The sequence below is a fragment of the Xenopus laevis genome, chromosome 1S (assembly GCF_017654675.1).
Source record: "Xenopus laevis strain J_2021 chromosome 1S, Xenopus_laevis_v10.1, whole genome shotgun sequence".
In the NCBI taxonomy this organism is placed as follows: Eukaryota; Metazoa; Chordata; class Amphibia; order Anura; family Pipidae; genus Xenopus; species Xenopus laevis.
In genome coordinates this window covers 124,225,013-124,244,526 of record NC_054372.1, presented here as the reverse complement: position 1 = coordinate 124,244,526, position 19,514 = coordinate 124,225,013, and the positions used below count along the sequence as shown (strand labels likewise).

The 19,514-nt window shown below is 38.7% G+C and overlaps 1 protein-coding gene across 3 annotated transcripts in view; it reads right to left on the bottom strand.

The window, feature by feature from the left end:
• ntrk2.S (neurotrophic receptor tyrosine kinase 2 S homeolog) overlaps window positions 1-19,303 on the bottom strand; it is a 134,797-nt gene extending 115,494 nt beyond the window's left edge. Inside the window, exons 1-6 of one of the 3 annotated variants that reach the window (XM_018239972.2) lie at window positions 18,908-19,303; window positions 17,853-18,349; window positions 7,591-7,665; window positions 6,571-6,642; window positions 5,370-5,438; window positions 1,243-1,400 (exon numbers count right to left, since the gene is read on the bottom strand). In XM_018239972.2, the coding sequence (XP_018095461.1) occupies window positions 1,243-1,400; window positions 5,370-5,438; window positions 6,571-6,642; window positions 7,591-7,665; window positions 17,853-18,052 (574 nt within the window). In that variant the 5' untranslated portion in view covers window positions 18,053-18,349; window positions 18,908-19,303. 3 annotated transcript variants of the gene reach the window in all.
• Between the last annotated feature and the right edge of the window lie 211 nt (window positions 19,304-19,514).

The window sequence follows — 19,514 nt, the reverse complement described above, 5'->3', positions numbered from 1 at the left end:
TATTTGTTCACCTGCAAGATCAAAATCTATCACTGTGTCCTTTTCCAGGAATTGGACATCAGCCAGACTTCTACTTTAAGGGCTATTCCACACGGGGAGATAGCCACGCGTTTGCGGTCGCGGCGTCAAAGCGCCGCGCCAGTCGCCGCGACCGGCGCAGGCGACAGTTTTGTATGGGCGCCTATGTAAAAACGCCTGTGCTAACCACACGAGGCGATGCGCTTTTCAACAGTCGCCTGAAAATGCCTCGCCAGGCTTTTTCAGGCGACTGTTGAAAAGCGCATCGCCTCGTGTGGTTAGCACAGGCGTTTTTACATAGGCGCCCATACAAAACTGTCGCCTGCGCCGGTCGCGGCGACTGGCGCGGCGCTTTGTCGCCGCGACCGCAAATGCGTGGCTATCTCCCCGTGTGGACTAGCCCTAAACAATTGGGACTATGAGCTTTTGGCTGAAGGAATCATTTAGCAGGGTTCTGAGAATAAGGCAGCCATTTTCACACATGCACACTTACACACAATTTTTAAAGTGAGAAGGTAAAAAGGTAAAACCTTTTTGTGTGGTGGAGGGGATTTGTATGTTTAATGTACAAGTCAAACTGTTATACAAAATTCTTTTTGTAGTGTTTATTTACCATACTGTACCTTCCAACATTTGAGAAAAGAGAAAGAAGAACAAAAAGATTTACCAGGTATTTGTATATTTAATATGTTTTTTTCTTGATTTTGTCTTTAAAACTTAATAAAACTATAAGTTACAAAAAAAAGATTTACCAGGCCTACTTTGTGATCATGCCTATACAAACCACAAACATTTTACATATCCCAGACGTAATAATTACATGATATTGAAAGGTATAATTTGCCAACTCCAACAACAAAGAAATACATTGTGACCTCTATTTCTAGAATATCTTAGGTCTCCATATAGTAGACTGCACTGATTCTATACCAACATTTACCAACAAGAGAAAGTCCACAGAGAATAGTCATTGGCCAGTGTTTCACACCCTTCCCAGCATGTCGCAATATAAAAAATAAAATAAAACAATACAAAGTATATAAAATATCATAATAATGCCATCTTCTAAAAGACTTGCAGTGAAACGATACTGACATTTTTCTTAAGTATATATTAACCAAACTAAAAGAATTCATTGAAAAAAATATAATTCAGCCAAATCCCCAAACTAAAAAATATAACACAGTATATAGTATATAGTATATAACACAAGAAAATGCTTACCACAGTTGGGGATGTGCATATTGAAGAGAGGAATCTTCTTTTTGTTGTCATTGAAGCAGTATATGTTTTGGTTCTCCATGTTCAGGGAATTAGTCTCCAGTAATACTTTAACCCACATTAAATCACACGAGCACTGGAATGGATTGCCACCAAGAAGTCTATAAGAAGACATGAAAACTTAAGTTGAACATATTTGAGGTACATATTTTACATTTAACTGTAAATTGTGCAAATCTGCCCCCTATTGTTTAGACGCTTGCTTCATGAATTCAGAAAATAACATTATTTTTGCCAAATTGCCAGATGGGGAATTACACATTTTTGAGTCCCTCAGCACACCAGTAATTCATTTTGAATAATTGATAGTTGCTTTAATTCCCCTAAAACAATCTCTGTCCTTAAACAAAATAGCTTGAAAAAATTCCAGATTCTGGTCAGTAAGAGAAGTGTGCTTCATGAATCTGTTCCAACTAACTCTCTTGTTTGCGATAGAAGGGCAGCATCATTGAAAATGAAATATTAAGGAAAACTATTATTCCAGTGCTGTGGTGTTGTTCTTTGATAATTAAACAGATGTTTATAGCACTGTTTATTTGTGTGCATGCAGAATGCTGAAATATCCGCTGGCATTAAAATAATAAATTGCCTTTTCCTAATTTTAAAAATCCTAATATTACAAAACAAAACACTTTGACAATGTCTTAGAAAACATCAGGAAATAAACTTGAACATTGTATTCAGCACAAGATTCTAAACTAGTTCCTAAACAGGTGACATCCCAACTGTTTGTGTCATGTCTATTGATTTTTAAATTGGTTTTGAAATCAGTTAGCTTGATATACATATGTTCCTTTTTGAATAGAGGTACATCTAAAATATTAGGCAATGTAGAATGTTAAATTTGGTGGCTGCGCTGAATACCAGCACATCCTCTACCATCAGCCAAACAGTTGATCCAAAACCCAGTTTGTAATTCAAAGTTAAATGAAGTCATCAAGATAGTTCTAAATAATTCAAGTTTATCTAAGAGCACCTATAGTTATCTTTAGGTGCCCTGCTTAGTCACATAAAAAAAACAAAATCAAGAAATTGCATTTGTTTGAATTCTGGATTCCATGACTTTAATACAATGATGACCTCACCATCAATGTTAACATAAACAACTTATATCGATGAAACCTGTGTGATGCATGGAAAGAAAAACAATTTACCTAATTTCCCCTAGGTCTCTCCTGGTGATAGTTGCCCGGTGCTGGCTGGAGGGGTCGGCGCCTCTCCCAGAAATATCAGCAAAGAAGATTAGCCAAACAACACAGGCTGGTGTAGCGGGGATCTCCCCTGCACGTTTATTTCGTCAAGTGATGTAACGTTTCGGGGGCGTGCCCCTTCATCAGACATGTCTGATGAAGGGGCACGCCCCCGAAACGTTACATCACTTGACGAAATAAACGTGCAGGGGAGATCCCCGCTACACCAGCCTGTGTTGTTTGGCTAATCTTCTTTGCTGATGCATGGAAAGAGTCAGATTAGCCATAACCAAGAGGATAGTGGAGATGGAGAGGGTGGGTGTGCTATAAGATTTTTTTCCCTGACCATGCTTATGATGCTTACCAGCCAAGTATATATCACAAAGGTTATGCTGTTCTAACTTCCAAATATACTTCTCCACTGTATAAGAGACATTAGTGAGAACAGTAAAGAAAAAAGTGGAGGAAAGAATTGTGCTTTTTTAGGGATGCACCGAATCCACTATTTTGGATTTGGCTGAACCCCCGAATCCTTTGCAAAATATTCGGCCGAATAATAAAGAGAAATTTTTTTTTACTTCCTTGTTTTGTGACAAAAAGGCATGTGATTTCCCTCCCCACCCTTAATTTGCATATGCAAATTCGGTTCGGCCGGGCAGAAGGATTCGGCCAAATCCGAATCCTGCTGAAAAAGGCAGAATCCTGGCCGAATCCTGGATTCGGTGCATCCCTAAAAGAAATAATGCTTAATGCTTAATATTGCTGTGTCATGGCCACTGGCAAAAATGGAAAAATTTGTGCAAAATATTACTACATGTTTCATTGTCTTTGTAAAGGGCAATATCACATTTTGTTAATAAAATACTTGTACTTCGCAGCATAATGAATCTCAACATAATGAATTTTAAATATCAAAAGGCTTTCTCTAGATGTTCTTTAACCGCTGCAATGATGAATATTACTATTGTACAACACAGAACTATGGAACTGAAGTACTATGCATTAAGTCATTAAGGATTATCTCATCTTTTGGAATGATTTGTTATTTGTGACATGCATATTTAGTTTTATTAATAAGGTATTTCTGCTAACATACTCAATCCAGTTCTAGCATCATGTACAATACACAGATTATGTCATGACGGAATGGGAATTCAGGAAATATATCGCTTAATGTGTCCCAAACACTGTAATCAGTTCAGCAAGTTCAGCCACAGAAAAGAAATATAATACTAAATGGAAATTGGCATATCTTATGGTTTATTTTTCTTTAGGACATCCAATACCCATTGCGCTGAGTTAAAGCACTACATTATTGCTTAAGAATATCAAGCAGTGAGGAGGATGGCTAAAAACAGAAGACCAGCATGCAGATGTTTCTTCCTGAGTTTCAATGTTTTCTTAAGACAAAGTTTAAAAAAAACTGATGGTTGTTGTGTATATTTATTCTATTCCTGAAAAAAAACATCTCAGGGATCATAAATGTCTTTCACCTGTTTTACATTGTAGGCACTGTCTATTTGGCTTTTTCCTAAGCAATTTGTAACATTACTCCTTCAGGACACAAACATATTCTAGGGGCAAATTCATCAAGGGTCGAATATCGAGGGTTAATGAATTAACCCTCGATATTCGACTGGGGAATGAAAATCCATCGACTTCGAATATCGAAATACAATCACCATGGTCCCGTAAAATTCTCTGTTGCGTGTTTTTATATAAAACTTCCTCTTAACTGACAGAACAGAAAAGAAAAGATATGGAGCAATAATAAACTGTATGAAGGGCAAGTTCTACATAATTTTTGTTATCCAAGTCTAGTGCACTTATCCAAAGAGAATCTGAAGCTCCGTGATCCTATAGAGCTAACCCTAGACTACATTTATGCCAGTGGCGGAACTACCGGGGGAGCAGGGGGTGCGATTGGGCCAGGGCCCGCACCCCCTCAGGGCCCCCTGGCAGCTTGCGTATCGCTTATTCCGGGCCGAAAATTATGTACGGAGGAGGGTGGTGGGTTAGGGGGTGGACCCCCGGGTGGGGGGCCCGCCTTATGCCCCCCTCTAGTTACGTTACTGCTTTAAGGGGGCTGCATAGGGACCTGCACTCATCTAATAGTTGGCTAGTTGCCTAGCTCAAGGTGGCCACATCAGGGAAAGTTCCTTTCATTTTGTGACCTCACCAAAATGAGTAGATATTCAGGTGGCCACCCTACTATTCAACCCATATGTGGCCAGCTTAAGTTAACTTTAGATGGCAATAATAAATAAGTGTCTGATTGACGGACTGTGTAAAATTTCTAGTGTATTCATTTGTTTTGTCTCAGTCACCGTGAAAAGAGTCAGGAGGTCTATTATGATTACCATCATATAGCATCAGCTGGTAAACATAAATATTTATATATTTACTATATACAATTCCAGGCTATTCAAAAAGTAAGCAACCCAAAAGAGAGCCATGGGGAACTCAAATGTTAATGTTCAACCAGCTATCATAGCATCTATTTAAAGTCCCAAAATGATTTCTATTCCCTTAAAGTTAAGCACAAACAATATTGAATAAAACCAAGATGGTGCAACTAGAGAAATCTCATCAGCCTGAGAAATCTCTCCAAAAGAATTAGACTATAAAACTTAACGCAGATGGAATTTAACTTTGCAGCTGAGTTTCTTTATAGATCTCAACCTCCTGTGGAGCGTTGTTTAATCCAAATATCTATCTTTATCTTCACAAAAAAAATCTTTTAATCTTGAAAGACGAGAAATTGTTTAGCTAGAGAAAACACTTTATATAACAACAAGTGCAGATGAATATATCATAAGTAAGGATGATGGTGTGCAATAAATGGGATTACATTAAAAGGAGGTAATAATCATAACTTACAGCTGAGATAAGGTCAGATTGCGAAAAATCTTCTTGGTCAAAGATGTTAACTTATTTCTAGAGAAGTTTCTGCAATGTCACAAAAAATATATATGTTATTATAGTTTAAGATATTTTCAGTGCTGCAACCAAATAACTACATTCCAAATTCAATAGATTGTTTTTAAATATAAACAGGAAATACTACCACTTACTGTTTACCTGAGTTTGCTGGGAAATTGTATTTGAATGTGTTCTGCAGCGTTTGACTCTAGTGACGGGCGAATTTATTCACCAGGCGCGTATTTACGCTTTTCGATGCCGGTGAATAAATCCGCGAATTTGCCATGAAAATTCGTCAATTTGGACGCTGGCGACAATTAAACAGACGCCCATTGTGCGTCAAAAGTCGCTGGCGTTGGAATTTTTTGCCCGTTTCACGGGAGAAAGAAAAGATTTTGTGTGGGCATTCCAGGTGATGGATTTGGTAGGCAAATGCCTAATTTCCAGAAACAGTTTTGTAAATTTTAAGCTTAAGCAACACAGACACATGGGCAGAAGCATTTCAATTGTCCTAAAAAATATGTACTTCTGTATAACATATCTGCATGGCTACTAAATATATTCAGATAGCAGAGCAGTTGTGCATGAACTAAATGGCGAGCATGGTTTACTGTTTCCATAACAACAGGTTTATGTAATCCATGGGCCAACCTGATCACATGAGAATAATCGTGGTGTGGCCATCTTTAGGGAATAAGATTGAGAGATTACATTATACTTTATTAGTGAAAAGTTGGAAAGACAGAGGGGTAAATTTATCAAAGAGTGAAGTTCCGCCACTAGAGTGAAATTCCGCAGCTCTCAATTCATTTCTATGGGATTTTGAAAGGCGTATTTATCAATGGGTGAAAGTGAAAGTTCACCCTTTGATAAATACGCCTATAAAAATCCCATAGAAATGAATGGAGAGTGGCGGAATTTCACTATTAACTTCACTCTTTGATAAATATACCCCTATATGTGGAATTACTATTTGATTTTCCACATTGATTACATTGTGACATTCTGCAATGTGTAGTTAATTTAGAGTAAGCAATTTAAAAAGACATTCAGCATTTAGCAGATTCTACTTTTTAAATGTCATAGTGTAGTGTTGCTATAGACAACTGCTAGTAGGGTATATATTAAAAATAACCCCCCTCCCCCAAAGGTTACTCACATGTATGTAAGTTTAAGGTTCTTTCGGAATGCTTGCCGTGATACAATCTGTAAACCTGAGTCCACAACAGTTCTGCAAAGGAAACATTCTGTTTACCAGTGTTCACAAATGTCTTTGCGTTATCTTTTTTTTTTTTTTTGCCATGTGAAACTCTGGATCATAAAATTTGTATTTAAAAATCAGGAGAAAACTGCACTTGGGATAGCATGAAAATAAAATAAAAAATCAATTCTTAACATGTTATAAACAATGGTAAAAGTGTGTGGGCACAATCAAATGGATTATAGGTGGAATATACTGGAGCAGATGTATACAGTCATTGACCCTTTTTTCGTAGGTACCAATGAATTACAGTTTTTTATATATTCTTCTTTAAACTGTTCACAGTGTAATCATTATAACATTTATTACAAATGTTCTGCAATATATACATTTAATTTTAAGGCACAAATTACTACCTTCAATTTCTTTCCTTTGCTAAACGTATACTTTTGCGATGTGCAGATTGGTCTAAAAAATATATATATAGGGAATAATGCACACAGTGATATTAAAAGATGCTGGAAGCAATTGATGAGTTTCATGGCTCTATAAAGGCATGAAGTCATAAGCCTAGTATTTTTATACAGGTCATGGAACTCATGGAGTTATGCCACAAGGGACATTACTATGCTGATGAAATCACCAGACATGATTTGTTTATATTTAATAGGTTATTTGTGACTACTGCATATCATTAAAACATATTGCATATGTCATATACATGGAGGAGCTGTAGGAGAATTAGAGAGCAGCAAAAAGTAGAGGAAAGGATGAATACAAAAGGGATAGAGACAAGGTTAAAGACAGTAATGCAGTGGAGTGGGACTACATGTATAAAAACGATTGCTACAATAGGTGGTAGAACCCTACAGTTAAGGCTGTAACTTCACAAAAAAGGAGAGCATAGGAGACAAAAGTTCAGTGATAACAACAACTCTTAAAAACATATTATAAAATGTTCACCAACGTTGTACTTACAGATTTCTCAGTCCAGTGTAAATCTTTATGTCATCATCATTAATACTTGCCAATGATCGCTGGTTTGCAATATAACTAAAAGGAAACCCAAAAACACATTGTCAATAAAAAATGCTAGGCTTATAGTGGCTAAATGACACTCTGTTTAAATATTTTATATTATATCAGCCAAAGGAACAAATGCATTTCTAGGCTGTTAAAGAAATGGCGCTAACTGTTTGCTGATTTGCTATTTTTTCAGCTATAGAAGCACAGGACCTAAAAGATCTCTTAATAAGTAAAATACTAAATAATATATTTATCATTGGCACCAAATATATGTTTTGTCTTTGCAGCCCTCAGTATCAAATAAATATAATTACATTAATATAGACTCTAGACAATCAGTATATTATTCTTGATGATATGGTTGGCTAATCAGCTCTTATACAACTAAACTGTATGGGGGTTGTACCTACATGATCAATACAAGATATCAACCACTGACTGGATTGTATTAGAGTGGAAATTAAATTGGATCAACCAAAAGGGTAGAGATTAGGGGTATATTTATCAAAAAGTGAAGTTAGAGATCACCACAGTCCACTAGAGTGAAATACCACCTCTCTCCATTCATTTCTATGGGATTTTTAAAGGTGTTTTTTATGAAAGGGTGGACTTTCACGTTCACCTTTTGATAAACATGCCTTTAAAAATCCCTTTAAAAATGGAGAGAGGTGGTATTTCACTCTAGCTGACTGTGGTTATCTCTAACTTCAGTCTTTGATAATAATACCCCTAAGTTTTAAGGCTTCCCACTACAGCAATTTTCTAGACAGGGACAAATGAACATAGCAAAGTGTGGTAGAGTGACAAGGAAAAGGAGGAAAAAGGTCACTCTAGACTTTAGCTTCTCCCCAGGTACTCCCCAGGGACTGAGATAGGCTCCAGGAAGGGAGTTATTAAACAGAGTATCAGTTCTCTGTTTAAAGACTTTAGTAGCCAGGGACTCCATTCCGCAGATCCAGTCCAGACATTGGAGTTCATCTGACACAGGAAAGCTGTCCTGTAGAAAGGCTATTTAAAGTTAATTGGAATGGGAGAGTGTGTCTCTCAGCAGGGCCCAGCAGGTAGGAGACCTGGCTGTGTAAAGAACTCCCAGAGGAGCTGGGAGTGCTGCCTGTGACTGCCTGAAGCAGAAAGTGACCAGAACCGTGAGTGGGTCAAGCTGGTGAGTCTGGCTACAAGGGGCCCAGTCTAATCAGGGACTGCTTCAAAGTGTGAAGTTAGTGCCCAATGGGCAAGGTTTTTATTTTATGATTTATGTTTGTTTGCTACAATGTTCACCCCTGTGCAAAATTGACTTTGTTTAGAAGTGAGAAAAGAAACCGGTGTTTTCCTTGAAGAGCTGTGTGTCACTGTCTAATTGCTCCTCTTTGCCCTATGCCGCCTGCCCACCATTGACTAATCCCCCAAAAGTTATGTGTGCAAGCTGCCAGTTTCTCACAAAAAGTAATACTGTACACAAATAATTACAATCCTTCACCTCTGTACAAAACATGTCCACCAAAACATGACAAAGTATGTTTTGTCTTGACACTGACCATGCGAGGCCATCAAATGGCTCATGGTTTTAAATGATCACAGTTGACTGCAACTAGGTACAAAACTAGATTAGCCAATGACCACCATCTATAGGTTTATGACTGATCTGTTGGTGAAATGGTAGTTACATAAAAAAAAGCAATAAAGAGCATATATACAGTTTAAAGTAAAAGAAAAAGTAGAGATAAGAAAAGAATATGAGGCTAAGGGAACAGAGGTTGCCAAACAATGGGGGGTCCAAACTAATAGATGTATGTCTAGCATAAAACCTAATTAGAAGTAACAACTCATGATAGTGATGGGCGAATTTCTTCCGTTTTGCTTCAACGACAAATTCAAGAATTTCCAGTGAAATTCGCAAAATGGCGGAAAAATTTCTAAACTCGTTAAAGTCAATGGGAGTCCGAATAATGTTTACGTGCGCTGGTTTGACACGATCGACTTTTCCGCCGCTCGTTTGACGTCTGTGAATTTTGCGTATTTATTTGCAGGCGGAGAAGTATGGTATGCCGAATTCATTCGTCCATCACTACTCAAGTGCAGAATTGTAAGCATCAGAAAGGAAACAGAACATAATAGTAAAAGTAACCATATTTTTTAAATTCTCCAGAAAATCAAAAGATCGATTGCCCTTTATCCACTGTCATCTATGTTACTATGTTAAGTGCATTTTCCTGTGCTCATGATCTAATCTGATGGAACATGGACAGAAAAGCTCTGATGGTCTTTCAGTCAAGCGGCTAATGTGGGTTTGTACAAACATCACAAGATTTACAGTCGCTTCAAACCTCATCTAGGGAAATGAAACCAAAATATTTACAGTCCCTTGTGTATTGGTTCAAGTGTACCTCCTGAAATGAGAGCATTTTATATGAGATCTCAAATAAAAAAGTCCTCTTTAAAGAGTAGTAAAGTAAGTGTAAAAACATACTTCATGCATTATAGAGAACATTTATCAGCTGTAATAACAAAAGGGCCTCCCAATGGATATCTCAGTTTTATGAGTCTTTGTATGTCAAGCTAGGCAGCAATCCTTTGTAAAGTGATATAGTGTCCACCAATTAGGCCAAGGAGAAAAACCTTCTGTTTTTTTCCCCGGTGTTGTTCTAAATGTTAGAAGCAAGGCATGCTGGATAAGTACAGAAAAGTATTATTAGCAGTATATTAGTGTGCTGTGTTTTATACAGTAGAGCACAGGGTCTGCCTTTTAATTCTGCTTTTCAGTCTCAAGCCAATGCAAGCAGCTTGCTTCCTCCACTGTGCCTCTATCATTTGACCTTAGCTCTCCTGCAAAGTATATACCTCAGCTGGAAATCTCCTTTGTTCTTATAACACCCTCTGCCTTCCAAACTAGGTGAGAAAAAACATGAGAGAACATCAATCAATGTACTAAAACATGCAGACACCTTAGTAATGGTGGTCAGTGCTTACTCCTAATGTATAAACAGATTATCGTTACAAGGTCTCGACTGAACATTCATACATTTATTGGGAAGGCATCTATCCATTGGCTTATTCTGATTTGAATGCACTTTGGAATAAATTACTGTTAGGAATAAATTACTGTTACTGCTCTTGTAAAAAGTGATCATTTAGAAACTTAACACTGAAAAGGGAATGTAAATATCATGTTCTTCCAGGCCACACCAATAGAAAAAGTATTGAATTGGAATATAACCTATGGGATACTGTTTTAAATATTCCAAGAAGAGACAGTTGCAGATGGGCAGCAAGTAGGTTGCTTTACTTGTAGAAGAATGGGAATAACTTTATCAAAATGATACCTTAACCACACAAATATCTGCACTGTAAATGAATATGATGTGAAAATAATTGATTACTGATGTGAATTCACTGGCAATTAATACATTTAGGGGCAGATTTATCAAAGGTCGAGGTGGATTTTCGAATGAATAAAATTCGAATTTCGAGCTATTTTTTGTGTACTTCGACTAGGGAATAGTCAAAATTCGATTCGAATTTGAAAAAAAATTCAACTTCAACCATTTGCCATCTAAAACCTGCCGAATTGCTGTTTAAGCCTATAAGGGACCTCCTAGAACCCATTTGGAGTCAATTGGTGGACTTTGAAAAAATCTGTTTTTTTGGGGGAAAACTTCAAATCAAATTAGATCGAATGCACTATTCCTTTGATTCATACGATTCGAATTCGGACCTATTCGATCGAAAACGGACGTATTCAACTATGAAATTCAAAAATTCAGTTCGAAATCCGACTCTTGAAAATATGCCCCTTAATAATACGCTTATAAATTGTCAATTAATTACTATTTATATAAACAATACTGTTGTTCATTTGCGGTGGTGCCAAAATTATCCACAAGATTTAAGGCAGATTAAGTAGTTGACCTACATGTTGCAAAAGAACACGCTCCCTGAAATAAACAAAGCTAAACTTAGCTGAAATGAGTGGGTAAATAACACCAGTAATAGCAAAACAAATTTCTTAAATCACCTTTACATGAACAATACAGTGGCGGTATTTTATATGCTGAATTTGTTGCAGCAGCCAAGAGGTTCGACAGCCCAATAATCAGTAAGAAAAGATCTATGCCTTTAAAGTTTTAAGTTAAACTTAAGGGATGTCAGAAATATTTAAAACATTTGCTGAGAAGTTACATCTGACCTAGAATCTGATGCTACAGGGCTGATTAATCTATTTGGATGCAGAATTATATATTACAGGAAGGCCATTACCATAGACTCCATTTAATTAAATAATTTAACTATTTAAAAAGTTTTCCCTTTTTCTGTGTAATAATAAAACAGTACAGTATGGGACCTGTTATCCAGAATGTTTGGGACCTGTGACTTTCTTAATTTAGATCTTCATACCTTAAGTCTACTAGAAAATCATGTAAATATTAAATAAACCCAATAGGCTGGTTCTGCTTCCAATAAGGATTAATTATATCTTAGTTGGGATCAAGCACAAGCTACTGTTTTATTATGACAGAGAAAAAGGGGAATCGTTTTTAAAATGTTGATAATTTGGATACAATGGAGTCTATGGGTGATAGCTTTTCTGTAATTTGGATCCAGATAAAGGGTTTCCTGATATTGGATCCCATACCTGTACTTTGAACTTGATCCCTGCTAAGATATAATGAATCCTTATTGGGGGCAAAACAATCCTATTGGGTTTAATTAATGTTTGAAATATTTTTTTTAGCAAACTTGGAGATCCAAATTATAAAAAAGATCGCTTTTCCAGAAAACCAAAAGTCTTGAGCATTCTGCATAACAGGTCCTATAACTGTAAGTACTGTACTTTCAGGGAGGTTCTCACTATTTTCTGAAAACCACTCCAACCAAATTCGCACTGACTTTCCCCCGCTATTTATCAATACATTTTCTGAAAACTTCTTGTGCTTGAAAAAAACTGAATCGTACAAATTCTTCGGATTTGTCAATGAAAACTGAGATTTTTTTCTGATTTGATGACCCAAACCTATGACTTTTTCGGATCTGACACCCGAAAACCACAAAAACTTCGGATTATTGAACAAAACCCAGAGCAGATCAGGATTTCAACGGGACATTTGGCATTGACTTCTACATGAACTGAGCAGGTCTGAGATGGAGTACTTTTAATAAATCGCAAAAAATTTGAGGGTTTTTTTTCTACGAAAAAATGGTTTTCCCCCTTTATTAGTCCGACCAGAAAAAAACAGACTTTGATAAATAACCCCCTAAATGTTATATTGTGTGTATATATATATATATATATATATATATATATATATACACACTAAACTCAGGTAACTGGTAGCAGCACAGAGCAATTCGTTGTGGATCAGCAGAAAAGAATTTGAAGAGCTACTAAGGGCTGTGGTTGCCTTGAATCATAAGTTGTAGCATGTCTAGTTTTATTTTTCCTTGACCTTTACTTTAAAGATGAAAACATTTTCAACCATAAATCCATATGCCCCAAAATAAAGCACCTGTCTCAGGAAGAAATATAAACATGGTTTATGGTGTAATACAAATTTCCCCAAGTAAAATATGTAAATAGTGTGATATCATATTTATGCTATGAGTTCCCACATGTAACTCTTTAATTTCTGCCTCTCTCACTCTTAACCCTCACACACAAACATAAACACATAACCAACAAAATCCTTATCCACTTCCCCATCTTTTTATCTGTCTTTTGCTGTTCTAGTGGAGCCTGGTGGAGCACTGTTTGGATAAGTGACATGTAGAAATGTTGAGATAAGTCATACGTAAGGGGCAGATTCACTAAGGGTCGAATTTCGAAGTAAAAAATACTTCGAAATTCGACCCTCGAATTGAAATCCTTCGACTTCGAATATCGAAGTCGAAGGATTTAGTGCTAAACGTTCATTCGATCGATCGAAGGATTTTTCAAACGATTCGAAGGATTTTAATCCAACGATCGAAGGAAAATCCTTCGATCAAAAAAAGTTTAGCAAGCCTATGGGGACCTTCCCCATAGGCTAACATTGACTTCGGTAGGTTTTATCTGCCGAAGTAGGGGGTCGAAGTTTTTTTTAAAGGGAAAGTACTTCGACTATCGAATGGTCGAATAGTCGAACGATTTTTCGTTCGAATCGTTCGAATCGAAGTCGAAGGTCGTAGTCGAAGGTCGAAGTAGCCCATTCGATGGTCGAAGTACCCAAAAAATACTTCGAAATTCGAAGTATTTTTCATTCGAATCCTTCACTCGAGCTTAGTGAATCGGCCCCTAAGTGTGTGTACAGATGCACATGTTTTTATTTTTTTTTATATCTGTCTTTAGCCAACAGCAGTAAATCCATTCTCCCCATGTTACTGAATGGGTGTGATAGTCTAACGTTGGCCATACACATAACTATAATATCATTTGAAATTCAATTTTGTATGATTATAGGTATATGTATGATCAGCCGTCTATTGGTTCGAAAATCCGGTGGGTTTAAAAATGTAATCTTTCTTATTCAATCGGGAGTCCACTTCTGATTTCTGTAAATCAATAACCAAGCCAAAGGGACTTGCCCCAGTTCATTGGCAGTCTATATGCAAAACCATTAATATCAAAAGATATATGCCAAGGATTTTCAATAGTAAAAATAAATTATTTATTTAAATTCACATTAAAAATTGGATACATACTGACCCCGCATGGCCCACCCTACGCGTTTCGTACCTCCGGCACTTAGGTGTCTCCTAGGTGACATATATGACATAGGTGACAGATATCTTTTGATATTAATGGTTTAAAAATGAAACCTGCTAATGCAGCATGTCAGACAGATTATGGATGTCACACAGGGTTTACAAATTTCTGGAAAATATTATATCATTATTTTATTTTTCTTCCCTATTAATAACATTGGCATCAAGCATTATTTGTACTAGACAGGCTGGAAAAATACCAGGCAGGCAGTAACCCTACTGATAGAGCATCGCCAAAAGAGGAAGTGAAAAGAATGTTTTAATTGTAATTTATTTCTAATATACAAAGCCTGCATATGAATGTCAGAATTGAACTACTTTGCAAATGGGATCCATTATCTGGAGAGCTCTGAATTATGGAAAGTACAATGGATCATTGGAAGCAAAACCAGCCTATTGGGTTTATTTAATGTTTACATGATTTTCTAGTAGACTTAAGGTATAAGGATCCAAATCATGGAAAGATCCAATCAGTGGTGCTCTGTGGGGAAAATAATCTTCTACCTCAAGATCAGCTCAAGGAACCATTGCAAAGGGCGCGCAGAACTGCAAATTGGCCTTTTGTGACAAATGAAATAAGTAGCATAGCCCTGTAATATACATATTTCTCATTGATAAATACAGAGCAACCTATTTTGTCAATAATACTTTTACTTTCTCATGACAATTTTATCCCAATAATATAAACAGAAAGCAATTTTAGTGTACCCCATGTTTTCTAGGATACGGAGCCCCCTGTTGTCTTGAAAAATTTGTTGAGAGCCCCAACCTGCTGATGTAATATCGTCAGTACAGGTATGGGACCTATTATCTAGAATGCTCCTGGGGTTTTCCGGATAAGGGATCTTTCCATAATTTGGATCATCATAGTTTAAGTCTACTAGAAAATCGTGTAAACATGAAATAAACCCAACAGGCTGGTTTTGCTTCCAATAAGGACTAATGATATCTTAGTTTGGATCAAGTACAAGCTACTGTTTTATTAGTACAGAGAAAAAGGAAATAATCTAAAAAAAATTTGGATTATTTGATTATAATGGAGTCTATGGGAGACGGCCTTTCCTTGATTCGGAGCTTTCTGGATAACAGGTTTCCAGATAACAGATCCCATACCTGTACTATGTATTGTTATACATATTGTTATATGTGTGTACTCATGAGTTGCTCCATATTGCACCCTAACCAGCTTCACCTAAATGGCCTATATCCTTGGCGCTTGTCACACAGGATGCATTTTGGTTGGAAAATGCACATGAGGGCTTTGTGGGCTGAAATCCAACCAACATAATCACTGACAAGCAATAATCATTTTAGTCAATTGCATTAGGCTCCAACCGGTGGTGTTATTAGTGAATGGCAACTGCAACAACCCCAGCCAGGAACTTGGAGTTGTTGTTCAACAAGATGTGGAGGGCCACTGCCATGAATTGTATAAACCAATGCTGTCCAACTGGAGGCATGTGGGCCGGAGGTGGCCCTTCGAAAGGAATATTATGCTCCATAGACTTCCATGTATGACATAAACATTGTGATTAATATGGCCCTCCAACAGGCTATATGAAAATAATCGGCCTACTAGATGTTGAACAGCACTCGTGTAAACTCCAGCAGGGTCACCATTAACTGAATCTAGTGCAGTGTAAGATTTTACCTTCCTTTCTAAGCTTTTATTACTAAGGGATTGGATATTCCTCTTCCAGCAGGTTCAAACTGGCCACTATAGTGAAACTGCTACTTTATAAATACACACTCACAAACAAATGTATGTATATGTGTAGGAACTTTTTCTTTTTCAGCTTCTCACTGTCACCCTAGTCAGGCCCTGATTTCCAAAAAGCCACCAAGGCCCGGGCCTAGGGCACAGGATTTGAAGGGGCGGCATTCTGCCCAACCACACCCACATTGGTTCTGAAACACTGGGGATACGCAGGAGATACTATAGTTTTTTATATTTCCTGTGTGCCAAATCCGGTCCCAATGATGAAAATTTGCACGAATAAAGGGAAGGGGACAGGAGCGATGAACAGCAGTGGGACTAGGGGCGCCTGCTATTTTAATTCGGCCCTGACCCTAGTCCAGAAGAATTCAGAAAATCCAACATGATAATACTATTGCCATTATTTAGGACATTGATGTACAGGGAAATTTTTTGTCTGTGTTAAAAAAATCATTACTGCGAGTGACGATTCTCCTTGAAAATGCTTTGCCACTCACTAAGCTGCTCTCGCCATTTCCTGCAATTAAGCCGTATCGCCAGGAGTAATGTTATTTACTTGCGGCAATTACAATATTAGCAAAGGCCCAGGAATTTTCAGGGAGATTTGTCGTCCGCAGTTTTGATTTTGTTAACGCAGGCAACAAATCTTCCTGTGTGTCATTGCCCTTACAGATTGGAAGTCGGGATAGAGAAGAATCAGCAATAATTGGTCTATCAATGGGATGTTTGCTGGCTCTAATAAGATAACTGCAGATGGATGTGTCTGGGAGATAAGAGCCTTACCACCTACTCATGGTTCTGTCAGCGCCAGGATATGTAGACCCCAGGAATGGGATGAGTGGTATGGTACTGTGGATCTGGTTTATCTTGGGGAAACAGATTATACTTTTGTGGATTAATAATCAGAGGTATAAGCAAACCCTAATACTCATTGATCTATAATGTTGATGGCTTATGGAAGGGTTGCTGATTAAGGGTTTATGCATCACTATGCACCATTCTTTCTGGCTCCTCATCCTTACCTCTATAGTTATTCCATTCCAAGTCCTACCCCTCAATAGACATGTTCCAATATTTTGCACCAATGGGATCTAACAAGAGAGATACAGACTGTCTGCACGTTCAGGTTTATAGTTCTAAACGATACAGCTATATCTTTGCTATTAAACCAACTGGTTCTGGGTGCACAGTTGACAACAGGGACATAATAGGAGTCGTTTGCATTCTTTCTCCCATGATTCCTTGAGTGATATTCAATATTTGTATAGCATAAGGCAAGTGAATACCTTCTGCTACAAGGACGCATTTACTGTACAGGCACTAACACATACCACTGCTTTCTGTCTCACTGTAGTGCAATCTGATCCCTGCCTGGAGAATTGTACTATCAGCCAATTAAGATTTATTATCTAAATGCTCTTAAACCCATATCAGTGAAAAGTCAAGGCAAATTAAATCAAAGCAAGGCTTTTAGTCTTCCAGCTCACACCTCCACTTTCTCTCTCTCTCTCTCCCAGTGTATCTAAGCTGCTGGCTACTCTCTGATCATTTGGAGAGCTGCAGTTAGAATTGGCTATAATAGCATACTTGCTTGGGAAGGATCAGAGCCATTGCAAATCTATGTAGAGATATATTTAAGCCTATGTGGCAGTTGCTAGATTGATTTCCCTCCTGGGCACAGCGCACCACACTAGTGATCAGCACCCAGCAGAGGTGGCAGTTAGAAAAAAAGCGGTGCAAATCTGGTGCAGCTGCTACTTACATATCAGTGATGTTCTCCGCCAGTGAGCTGTCCTCCAGCACCGGGAAAGCAACTATCCCCTTGTCCACTAAATTGCACCAAATCCTGGTGGAGTTACAGCTGCAGTACTGGGGGCAAGCCAGGCCCCTCCAAACCAAGGCCATTAGGATCCATAGAGCGCCGCACACCTGAGCTAAATCAGGTCCTTTCCAGAGGCGCATGGTGGTTGTCAGATCCAGTGGACCCCCCTAGAATGGAGAGGGGATCCTCCTAAACACCAGGCGTTTGATCCAGAAAAGCAATAGGTCCGGGGGAATCGGTGGAAGTCAACGACGAAGCGTCGGTAGAGTCATAATCCAAATGCGCTAAGTGATACACACCATAGCTCAGCTCCGGCGAGTAAGCACAAGATAGACAACAGGGCTCATTCACTGGTAGCGTCTCAGGTTTATTGATGACGGGACCCCAGGAGGTCCGGCTCATACAAGGGTGCTGCTTCCCAGTCCCAGCTGCAGCTTCTGTTAGGGGAGAAACAAAACACACGCTAATAAAAATCGGTGGCATTTACAGCCCAATCAGCTGGTCCCCGGGGCAGACCCAGAAGCTGCCGATAGGAGCGAACCCAATGCACCGCCGCTAATATCCATATTCATCAGGTAGAAAATATCCCACTGACTCACGTGCAGCATTATTATTCACATCAGAGCTCTGCTGCAATATTCCTGCACTCCCCACATTTCCCAACAACTTAGCGGCATCACTCGCTAAATGACACAACACTAGGGCTGGAGGGAGGGGGGATTGGGGGTTACTGGAAGCCTCTGTTATTCATAGGGATCTGATCTAATCATTTTCCTATAGAGCTGCCCCTGATAAACCTGGAATATATAATGCAGCTCCAGTAACGATCAGATGTACCAGCTGGCAGACAAAATCGCTCCCTCTTAGTCTTAGCGATTCTCTTGGGCATCATATATGATGAGAGTGAAAATGCGGGTAAATGGGCAGTGATCTCAGCTACGCCAGGTGAGTTGGTGGCCCCAGTGATCCAAGCACATCACTATGGCTGCTCCTACCTGGGAGGGATTCAGGGCTTTCAGCTGCTGCCCGACAGACACAAACAAGAGATGGAGAGATGGCTGTGCACTGGCCGCCGGAGGGATTCAGTCTTCGTTATTGGCTTTTTTACACACTGTCTCCTGTGCTAATAATAAGTGCAGGCTTCTCCCTCCCATCGCCATGCCAATAGCTGGCCAAGGAGCGGTGACGCGAGCAATGACGCAGGACAGGGGCAGAAACTCCAAGTCAATTCTCCTAGAGCCCAAAGGAGCAGGACACACAGGAGGGGGTCAGTGCTGGCTGGGTGGGTGGTTGTTAGTGCCGGTGTAGAAGCTGCTGTCCTACTGCAGACACACACATATATATATACACACACACACACTGAGCATCCCCTTCAGCTGCGATCTGCTGCAGTAGGGCTTGCTGAACGCGACACCGACACTGGACAGCCAACGGAGACGTGACTGGAATGCCAACCCGCCTCCTGTTTATTATTCCCTCACACTAGTATCGACTATTATAATGGCCAGCAATGGAGCAGAATACAGAGCCTTCATTCTGACTGCTTCTAGCAATGGAATCGCAGGCGCACGCTGGTTTATTCGCGTTTTCTGATTTCCAAAT